Here is a 10,778-nt window from a genome sequence, read left to right as displayed (position 1 = left end):
TTAACCCTCTGTATTGTCGCAGTGAAAGGGTTAACCGTTTTGGTAGTGCGGCAGTGAAAGGGTTAATATGATATATGATCTTATTGTGTGATAGGCTGTGATTAATCACAGGAAGAGGCCATCATTATGGGAAATGTGCTAACCTAGCTTAGCACAAATGAATAGAAGTGGATACGGAGCACTAGCCTAGCTTAAAACTCCGGGAGAGGTGTTTCACAACTAGGCTTAGTGGTCCGTATCTGCTTCCATTCATTTTTATTTTAAATTTTTTTCACTGCGACAATACACAGAAGGTTAACCCTTTCACTGCCACACGACAGCGACCGTCGGTTGTGTGATAGTAAAGGGTTAACCCAGCTGCACTGCCACCTCTGTCTAGTGACTAGGTGTGTAATTTAAGGGTTAGTGACTAGGTGTGTAATTTAAGGGTTAGTGACTAGGTGTGTCATTTAAGGGTTAGTGACTAGGTGTGTCATTTAAGGGTTATTCACTAGGTGTGTAATTTAAGGGTTAGTGACTAGGTGTGTAATTTAAGGGTTATTCACTAGGTGTGTAATTTAAGGGTTAGTGACTAGGTGTGTCATTTAAGGGTTATTCACTAGGTGTGTAATTTAAGGGTTAGTGACTAGGTGTGTCATTTAAGGGTGAGTGACTAGGTGTGTCATTTAAGGGTTAGTGACTAGGTGTGTCATTTAAGGGTGAGTGACTAGGTGTGTCATTTAAGGGTTAGTGACTAGGTGTGTCATTTAAGGGTGAGTGACTAGGTGTGTCATTTAAGGGTTAGTGACTAGGGGTGTAATTTAAGGGTTAGTGACTAGGTGTGTAATTTAAGGGTTAGTGACTAGGTGTGTCATTTAAGGGTGAGTGACTAGGTGTGTCATTTAAGGGTGAGTGACTAGGTATGTAATTTAAGGGTGAGTGACTAGGTATGTAATTTAAGGGTTAGTGACTAGGGGTGTAATTTAAGGGGTAGTGACTAGGTGTGTAATTTAAGGGTAAGTGACTAAGTGTGTATCATTTGTGTGTCCAGGTCTCATCAGATGTACTACATGTTCGGCTTCCTCTTCCTGGTCTTCATCATCCTCGTCATCACCTGCTCCGAGGCTACCATACTGCTCTGCTACTTCCACCTCTGTGCTGAGGTGTGTGTGTGGGTGTGTGGGTGGGTGGGTGGGTGGGTGGGTGGGTGGGTGGGTGGGTGGGTGGTAGTACCTTCCTGTCACTCAGGTGCTGTAGGGCAGAGTTCTCAACATTCATACCAAGGAAACATACGTGGAAATAAGTATCATTATCGTTTTATCACCTGGCCTTTAGTAATAATAATAATTAAGTACCAGTGTTACTTAAGAGCTGAGAAAATTATTGTTTTATCACCTGGCCTTAGTACCAGTGTTACTTAACACTTTCGTGGCCACTTGGATCCGTCTAATATCACTCTAAACGGCCAGCATTTCATAATAGACGTGCATAGTCCGTGGGGCTGTTTGTAGAGCTCAATCTATACTTTATAGTATTGCTATCTGTCCATTCTCATTGTCAATTGACACCATAAACCGTCCCTTCAAAATGGCTTAAAGAAAAAAATATTCATCAATACGTTCTCATTTTTTAGCGTCTTGAATATAAGCGTTATAAGGGATTTGGTCTAGTATATTTCCTGGAAGCGTCTATATTAATCCCAGCCGAAGAGTGCTTCGTGTTTCTCTGATTGGCCACGACGCCTATGTGACCGCGGCGAGCAGCAGAGCGGAAATAGGCTGCTGCCTCCGCGTCAAGAAAGACAGACAGGCATTCTATTGCCATGCTCTGCGACAAACCCTAACCTTAACCAACTCCGAAAGAATGCCTAAACTTAACCTTAACCAACTCCGAAAGAATGCCTAAACTTAACCCTAACCGTAACCAACTCCGAAAGAATGCCTAAACTTAACCCTAACCATAACCAACTCCGAAAGAATGCCTAAACTTAACCCTAACCTTAACCAACTCCGAAAGAATACCTAAACTTAACCGGCGAAAGAATGCACGTTTATAGCGAGAGATGATAAATTAATGAAACGTAATAAAAAAAAAAAAAAAAAAAAATTGAAGTGATTCGAACTTGTCACCAACGCACCGCAGGCTCCACAGCAAGGCGGCGAACGAGTTGAGCTAACCGCCGATGTTAAAACAGGGGGGATTACGGCTGCATAATGCCGCGGCCGCTCCCCTCTGCTGCGGGGCGTGTCGCGGCCAATCAGGGAAAACGCAGAAGCACTCGGGAGCACTCTTCGGCTGGGATTAAAGAATAGGCTTCCTGGAAGGCAAGATACAGGCCGCTAAGCTACTAACGTTAAATCCAATGGCATTTCGGATATAAAGAAGCTACAGTTAAAACTCAAACTGCATATGATCGGTATGATGGTCCACCATGAATGCATGAAAGGGGGGGGGGGGCGGGGGACGTTGTTTCTGATTATTGATTACCAATAACCGCGTTAGCCTCAGTAGCCACATTCGCTGATCGGGTGGATGGCTATCATAACAAGCCCTGATCACCGTGTAATTTACGTGAAAAATATCTTACCGTGGGCCGGTTGGATCCCCCAAAGGATTTCCCAGTTATCGATCGCCATCTGGTAGATCGATATGTCCGTTGGCTGATCATATATTCCTTTACTGCACACTGAAATCCGCATCCCAAAACATATTCCAAGCTACAGGCTATAGGCATAGCTTCATGTTAGCAGAAAACTACATTGGAGATCCAGAAAAAACAAGACAACTTCTGCCACAGGGAACACTGCATTATCGAGATAGCGCCCCTAAGAGGATCTGGCCGGTAATGCACTTTGTCGAATTCAAAGAGTAGGGTACTTCTGCAGTGCAGCTCGGTGACATCGAGTAGGTTATTACAATGGAATAAAAGCCAAAACAACCTTGCCACGGACATGTCCGTGGTTGGTCCTCAACCGTTGGATTCGAAACACGGACATCTCCGTGGCCAGGCGCCATTGATAAGAGATGAGAAAATGATTGTTTTATCACCTGGCCTTAGTACCAGTGTTACTTAACTCTTTCAGCGCCGCGGGCCTAGCCCATCTTTGTTCCTACTGCGCCACCGCTCTAAGAGATAGGGCTGCGTGGCAGTGTTTGCAGGGCTATATCTAAATAATAATAATTCATTTATTTTGTATAGCGCTTTTCAAGGACCCAAAGTCGCTGACAATAGGCATAAAAAAGAAAACAAAGAAACAAAACCAGAGGGAAACGGAGGACAATAAGAAAACACAGGAAACATAAAACCACAAGTAACGGATAACAAATGCGGGAGTGAGTAGGGGAGACAGTTGGGAGGAGAGTAAGGGAAGACCAAGGGGGGTGGGGGGGTGGCAGGAGAGGAGAGAACGTGGGGCAGGGGGAAATGGTGGTGAGTTGGAGGAGGGTGGTTATGGGTAAGGAAGGTTGAATGCTTGGGAGAACAGGTAGGTTTTGAGTCTGGATTTGAAGGTGGAGAGTGAGGGAGAGTCTCTGATGGTCTGAGGGAGGGAGTTCCAGAGTCGGGGTGCAGCTCGTGAGAATGCCCGGTCACCGAAACGTTTGAGTTTGGATGACGGGACAGTGAGGGAAGCAGTGGAAGAGGACCGGAGGGATCGGGTGGGGCGGTAGGGGAGAAGGAGGTCAGTCAGGTAGGGGGGGGCCAGGCTATGGAGGGCTTTGAAGGTGAGGAGTAGTGTTTTGAAGTTAATTCGTTCCTTGATCGGGAGCCAGTGGAGGACAGGAGTGATGTGTCTATATTCTATATTATAGCTATGGATACAATACTATGGCTCATTTGACATTAAGTATCCATCGTTCAACATGTGAAAAAGAATAAATGCTTTCATGTATACGTTCGCGTGTTATACCGTGGTGAATATAAGTAGAGTGATCCTGGCTTATTCCAGAAAACTGCTCTATGGAGCAATACGTGAATTGCTCGCCTGGACACGCTATTATTTCCAAATCAAATGTATATAATAGGTATTATGTTTCATCATGAATGCATGAAGGGGGGGGGGGGGTCGTTTTTTGATGCTTTGATCGTCACCAACGGCATACGTTCTGGAGTACGTTACACATGGTCGTTGCTAGGGATTGGAATTGATAAGATTTTATCTATACGATTCCATTATTGATTCTGCTTATCGATCCAATTCTTTATAGATTCCCTTATCGATTCCTGATACATTTATAATTTAAATAAATAAATTGGAAATGCAACAGAACTAAGCTGGTTAGAATAACAACATGCAACTTGACATTTCTGATAGTCATTTATCATTTATTGTTGAGCCCCCATGTCAGAAAAATATAAAAACTGTAAAAAATGTATTAACTATACACTTAAATAAAATAATGTATTTGAGAACTAATTTAATCTATTGAACTGTAGTTGCATTCAACAGGTCGTTATTGCAAAAGAGAATTTGTTAAAAGTAAAAACATAACTGACACATAAGTAACATCTAGGAAAGCAATTCACCTACCGAAATTCCGAGGCTTCTACCTCCTCTGATGTCGTGCACACACACACACACACACACACACACACACACACACACACACACACACACACACACACACACACACACACACACACACACACAGAGACGGCCCCCGAGCCCCCACCCGTGCCAGCTCAGTGTTCACTCTCTGTCTCTTTCTGCAATGAGCATGGCTATTTAGCTAGCTAGCAGCTAACGTTACTTTACCATGTAAATGAATGACTAGGATGCAAAGCACTTTTAGTTTTCACTGCACACACAAAACGGTCGCAATATCGAGCCCTTTAGGTTTTTCTAGTCAAGGAATCAAATAGTCTGCTATGGCTGCATGCGTAGCGCTAACGTTATTGTTTTTAAATGCGCAACTGTCGGAAAAACATGGCATCGATAAGAGGAATCGATAGTCACGGAGGCATGCGATTCCAGGAATCTGACAATTAGGAACCGGTTCCCAATCGATTCCGATTCTCGATTCCCATCCCTAGTCGTTGCGATCGATGTGAAATCATGGTTGGATCAAAGCAGGATTGATGTCATATAGTCCTTACCTTGACTAGGAGGTACCCCAAAAAGAATATTCCAATTGTCATCGAGTGAACCGCTAGACCAAAAAAACTGCGCCCGGAGTGAAATAAACATAACACCGGGTGTGAAAAAAAGGTTTCGAAGGGTGGGCCATACTGCCACCTACCAGGATGCGGCCGGTATTGCACTCTAGCCATCTCAGAGTGGTTCCCTATGGTAACCCAGAGGTCCGTGTGAGAGAAATTAATACAAATATCGAATAAAAGAAATAACGATGAAAACCCGACTATCCTCGGGTCTGGCGCTGATTGAGTTAAGAGATGAGAAAATTATCATTTAATCACCTGGGCTTAGTACCAGTGTTACTTAAGAGATGAGATGATTATCGTTTAATCACCTGGCCTTAGTACCAGTGTTACTTAAGAGATGAGATAATTATCGTTTAATCACCTGGCCTTAGTACCAGTGTTACTTAAGAGATGAGATGATTATCGTTTAATCACCTGGCCTTAGTACCAGTGTTACTTAAGAGATGAGATAATTATCGTTTAATCACCTGGCCTTAGTACCAGTGTTACTTAAGAGCAGTGCATGTGAGCGGATCGGAGCGCGAGCGGCGCGGGGCGCGGAGCGGCCGGTTTTGACGTGAGCGAGGAGTGGGTTTTAAAATGAGTCGGCGCGACGTCCGGAGCGAGAGTTCTCCTCCGCTCCAATCCACTCCAGGCCGCTCACAGTGGTTTAACACTGATGTAATATATACATGCAGTACAATGCCAAAGCAACAGATGGCGATGTACAAACATGAAGGCCATTTTCAACCAATGAGAAGGGTGAACCTGTGATAGGCTGTTCGTTCAGGCTTTGTCACTGTAGAGACGCCCACACTCACTCTAGTTAGAAAAAGTATATCGACGCCATTGTTGTTGACGTTAGCTTACATGCTAACGTTAATGGCAGCGACCATAGCATTGTGGCTCGGCTAGCCTATCATCGCTTAATAGAGATAGTGAATGGATAAACAACGTTATTTAACATTGCAGAATGGCTACAATTACAATGCGGCTCAATACAAACAATTGTTAAGGGGCCCAGGGGGTGTAGACTGTTGTAGTTTGAGCTCATTTACACCATGCTCCAAAAAAAGAAGAAAAAAAACTGCCGAGCGATCTGGCGCGGGGAGCGGGGAGCGCTCGATTCAAGGTGAGCGGGGAGCGAGCGGAGAGCGACTTGGGGGCGGGGTCAACATGAGTGATTAGCGGAGCGGACCAAGCTTTAAAGAGCGAAGAGCGGATTTCTCGGCCGCGCCGATCCGCTCACGTGGTCTGCTTAAGAGATGAGATAATTATCGTTTAATCACCTGGCCTTAGTACCAGTGTTACTTAACCCTTTCACTGCCACACGACAGAAGGTTAGCCCTAGCATCCGCGGAGCTAATGATGCTAATGATGGAGCATCGCTGTCGGTTGTGTGATAGTAAAGGGCTAACCTTCTGTATTGTCACAGTGAAAGGGTTAACCGGCTGTCGTGTGGCAGTGAAAGGGTTAAGCGATGAGTTATTCAACCATCTCCCCCCCCCCCCCCCCTCTCTCTCTCTCTCTAGGACTATCATTGGCAGTGGCGCTCCTTCCTCACCAGTGGCTTCACGGCGGTCTACTTCCTGGTGTACGCCATCCATTACTTCTTCTCCAAGCTGCAGATCACCGGACTAGCCAGCACCATCCTCTACTTTGGATACACCATGATCATGGCCCTCATCTTCTTCCTGTTCACCGGTGAGATGGAGCCCGGCATAGCTAGAGTTCAAGTTCAAGTTTCTCAAGTTTCTTTATTAGTTGTCATACAAAAATACAGAATACTTTTATATGAAATGCTTTTTCCTGTTCTGCTCCTGAGAGTGTGCTAGATAAAAATTAAATAGATAAGTAAAAAATAGAAGTCAAAAGTACGTAACAAGTGTAAACAAAGTGTTCAAAACAAAAGTGTTGAATATACATATATACAATATACAATACAGAGTAGAAAAAAATTAGTAACTGAGTTACAATACAATATAAAGTACAATGCAGAAATGGGATGAGGTACAACTTAGGGTAAAGTGCAATGAGGTATGAGTTGTAGTGCAAATCTCTTTACCAATCAATATAAAGTGTGTTAAAGTGTCTAAAGTGGGTAAAGTGGGTGCTACAGTGAGTTGTTTATTTAAAGTGAGTGTGTACATGTGGATGTGTGTGCTGTGAGTGTATTTGATGGTTTGTTACATAGTGTTATAGAGAGAGAGAGAGCTCTATTGATCTATGGATATACAGTAGTACAGAACAACAAGTTTCAAGTTTCTTTAATAGTTGTCATACAGAAGTACAGAATACTTTCATACAAAATGCTTCTTACTGTTACAACAACAAGCTCTATTGATATATAGATGTACAGTAGTAAACAGAACAACAAACTATATTGATCTATAGATGTACAGTAGTAAACATAACAAGTTATATTGATATATAGATGTACAGTAGTAAACAGAACAACACGCTCTATTGATCTATGGATGTATAGTAGTAAACAGAACAACAAACTATTGACAACTCTATTGTCTCAGAGCATGCACATTACACATATATACACACATATATCTGTATATCTCTGTTCCGATTCTAATATTTTCGGTGGGGGAGAAAAATTTATATCAAGGTAAAAAAACGAGTCTACATTTTATTCGTAGCGTATTTAGGCTATAGTTAATGAAGCATGAAATATGACACAAATATATCCGTCTCTTAATTTGCTGTAATTTAGCCTTTAGTTATTGTCATGGGATTCCGATACATTATGACAGGAACGTATGGAAGAAGGCTTAATAAAGTCATTAATATTGCTGTGGATAATAGGATAATAATGCATTTGGCTTGGCTAAGGGATGAAAACACGTTCACCATGAATTACCGCTCCGTGACGTTCATCCACGTTTGCCAAAATGTTCAATCACTCGTTCAGTGTGACAGAAATACACTGTAGGAATGAATCCATAAAGGAGATTAGAAAACCATGTTTCTTATCAAAAGCTACGGTTCTTGGGACATTTTCGAAGCGGTGATTCCCAACCCCAGTGGTGGATGGATGGACCTGTGAATACTGTATTTCAGTCAGTTAGATAGTAAATTATATTGACTTATTTGTTTACACTGCTCGTGTTGTTTTTACTACCTGTACCCCCCCCCCCCATCCCCCATGCTTCTATGATGCCTGAATTTCCCCAAGGGGATCAATAAAGGAATATCTTATCTTATCTTACTTGACAATGGGAGAAATGTATTTGTGGGTGTTTTTGTAGCCTATGATGATGATAATAAATGAAAAGACAGCCTGTGTGAAGACTCTGTGTCTGACTGGAGTCTGGATGTGACGTCTGTTCCTCCTCTTTTCAGGTACGATCGGCTTCTTCGCTTGTTTCTGGTTCGTTACCAAGATCTACAGTGTGGTCAAGGTGGACTGAGGATCCTACCAGCTACAGACCGGATCCTGCTACCTCCCTCCTCCCTGCCTCCTCTCTCCCTGCCTCTCTGCCTCCTCCTCTCTCTGCCTCTCTGCCTCCTCTCTCTGCCTCCTCTCTTTCTCCCTCTTTCTCTGCCTCCTCTTTCTCTGCCTCCTCTCTCTCTCTGCCTCCTCTCTCTCTGTCTCCTCTCTCTCCCTCTCTCTCGCTCTCTCTCTCGCTCTCTCTCTCTCTGCCTCCTCTCTCTCTGCCTCCTCTCTCTCTGCCTCCTCTCTCCCTCTCTTTCGCTCTCTCTCTCTCGCTCTCTCTCTCTGCCTCCTCTCTCTCTCTCTCTCTCTCTCTCTGCCTCCTCTCTCTCGCTCTCTCTCTCTCTCTCTCTCTGCCTCCTCCCTCTCTCCCTCTTTCTCTGCTTTCTCTCTCTCTCTCTGCCTCCTCCCTCTCCCTCTTTCTCTGCCTCCTCTCTCCCTCTTTCTCTGCCTCCTTTCCCTGCCTCCTCTCGACCTCTCTCTCCCTGCCTCTCTCTCTCCCTCCCTCTCTCTCCCTCCCTCTCTATCCCTCCCTCTCTATCCCTCCCTCTCTCCCTCCCTCTCTCTCTCCCTGCCTCCTCTCTCTCTCTCCCTCCCTCTCTCTCTCCCTGCCTCCTCTCTCTCTCTGCCTCCTCCTCTCTCCCTGCCTCCTCCTCTCTCTCCCTGCCTCCTCCCTCCCTCCTTCCTCCTCTCTTCTCTCTCGTTTACCACAACAACACAGCCAAGTGGTTCTTTGGAAAAGGGACTGAGAAGAACAGATGGACGGGACTCTGATCTTCATCATCATCCTCCTCCTCCTCCTCCTCCTCCTCCTCCTCCTCCTCCTCCTCCTCCTCCTCCTCGTCCTCCTCCTCCTCCTCTCTCTCTATGTTACTCCCTGCGTTACATCTTCATGACCAGAATCCCCAGCGTTGACAGGAGTGGACTGTCTCTCCATCTAGTCTTTGGGACACTCACACAACTTAACACTACAAATGTCCTCTTAATATGATTTCCCGTGCGTGTGCGAATGTGTGAATGTGTGTGTGTGTGTGTGTGTGTGTGTGTGTGTGTGTGTGTGTGTGTGTGTGTGCACGCGAGTGCGTGCGGGCTGTGCGATTAATCGAGTTTCATGCCGTGTTGCTCTCATTTTGTCTCGTGTTGTAAATCCAGAGCACCCTTCCTTCACAGCGGTACGTTCTGCCCAAACGGTAGTTTCAGCTTGTGTTGAGGGGGGGGGGGGGGGGGGGCATGGCGCGAATTCAGTCGTCGTCATATGATGTCCTCAAATCAATGAGTTATCGTGTTTTAATAATCATGATTTCAATATCAATCAAAAATAATCGTGATTATGATTTCTGCCATAATCGAGCAGCCCTGGTGTGTGTGAGGAGGGGGGGATGAGTGTGTGCAGCGCCCGCATGTCCTCCACGACCACCCACCGTCACCAGAGACCTCCTCTACCCAGAGACCTCCTCTACCCAGAGACCTCCTCTACCCAGAGACCTCCTCTACCCAGAGACCTCCTCTACCCAGAGACCTCCTCTACCCAGAGACCTCCTCTACCCAGAGACCTCCTCTACCCAGAGACTCACGTAGATCTACAGGCAAATCACACTCGCACACCGGCCAGAGCCCTACGGCGAAAAGAGTTTGGTCAACATCAGAGGCTAATGCTAATGAGCGACCGCTCCTGTCAGGCTCCTGTCACCCGCACCCCAATAATGAACCCTCTTTCAAAGTCACTCAGATCTTGCCGTCTTCATCCAAACCCCAGGAGAACTGGGCCTGGTCAGCGGTTTCTACATGATGCCACAGAGCAGGACAGGATGTTAATTGTTTAAATATATCCCGCAGTATCACCTGCATGGAAGCATAATTTTTTCTCCACTTTTTAATTTTTTTTTATATATACAGCTTTGTCCTTTCATTTGTCACCCGTCTGTGTGTGTGTATTTATATATATATGTGTATGTATACTGTATATATATATATATATTACCCCCCCCCCCCCCCCCTTGTGAACAGGTACTTATTTGTGTGAAAATTTTGCTCATTTGTAAAAACTACAGGCATTGCCATTTTTATTTGTATTAACCCTTTCACTGCCACACGACAGAAGGTTAACCCTTTACTATCACACAACCGACGGTCGGCGTCGGTTGTGTGATAGTAAAGGGTTAACCTTCTGTCGTGTGGCAGTGAAAGGGTTAACCGGCTGTTGTGTGGCACTGA

The 10,778-nt window shown here is 44.9% G+C and overlaps 1 protein-coding gene across 1 annotated transcript; it reads left to right on the top strand.

Annotated features, from left to right (window-relative positions):
* Window positions 1-1,035: 1,035 nt before the first annotated feature.
* On the top strand, window positions 1,036-9,787 carry LOC311234017 (transmembrane 9 superfamily member 2-like). The gene is made up of 3 exons (XM_084321103.1): window positions 1,036-1,142; window positions 6,652-6,823; window positions 8,474-9,787. The coding sequence occupies exons 1-3, from the start codon at window positions 1,041-1,043 to the stop codon at window positions 8,539-8,541; spliced, it is 342 nt and encodes a 113-aa protein (XP_084177229.1). The 5' UTR covers window positions 1,036-1,040; the 3' UTR covers window positions 8,542-9,787.
* The last annotated feature ends 991 nt before the right edge of the window (window positions 9,788-10,778 follow it).

Source organism: Notolepis coatsorum (genome assembly GCF_963971535.1).
Source record: "Notolepis coatsorum genome assembly, chromosome: 9".
Lineage (NCBI taxonomy): Eukaryota > Metazoa > Chordata > Actinopteri > Aulopiformes > Paralepididae > Notolepis > Notolepis coatsorum.
This window is presented reverse-complemented; position numbering and strand designations above follow the sequence as displayed.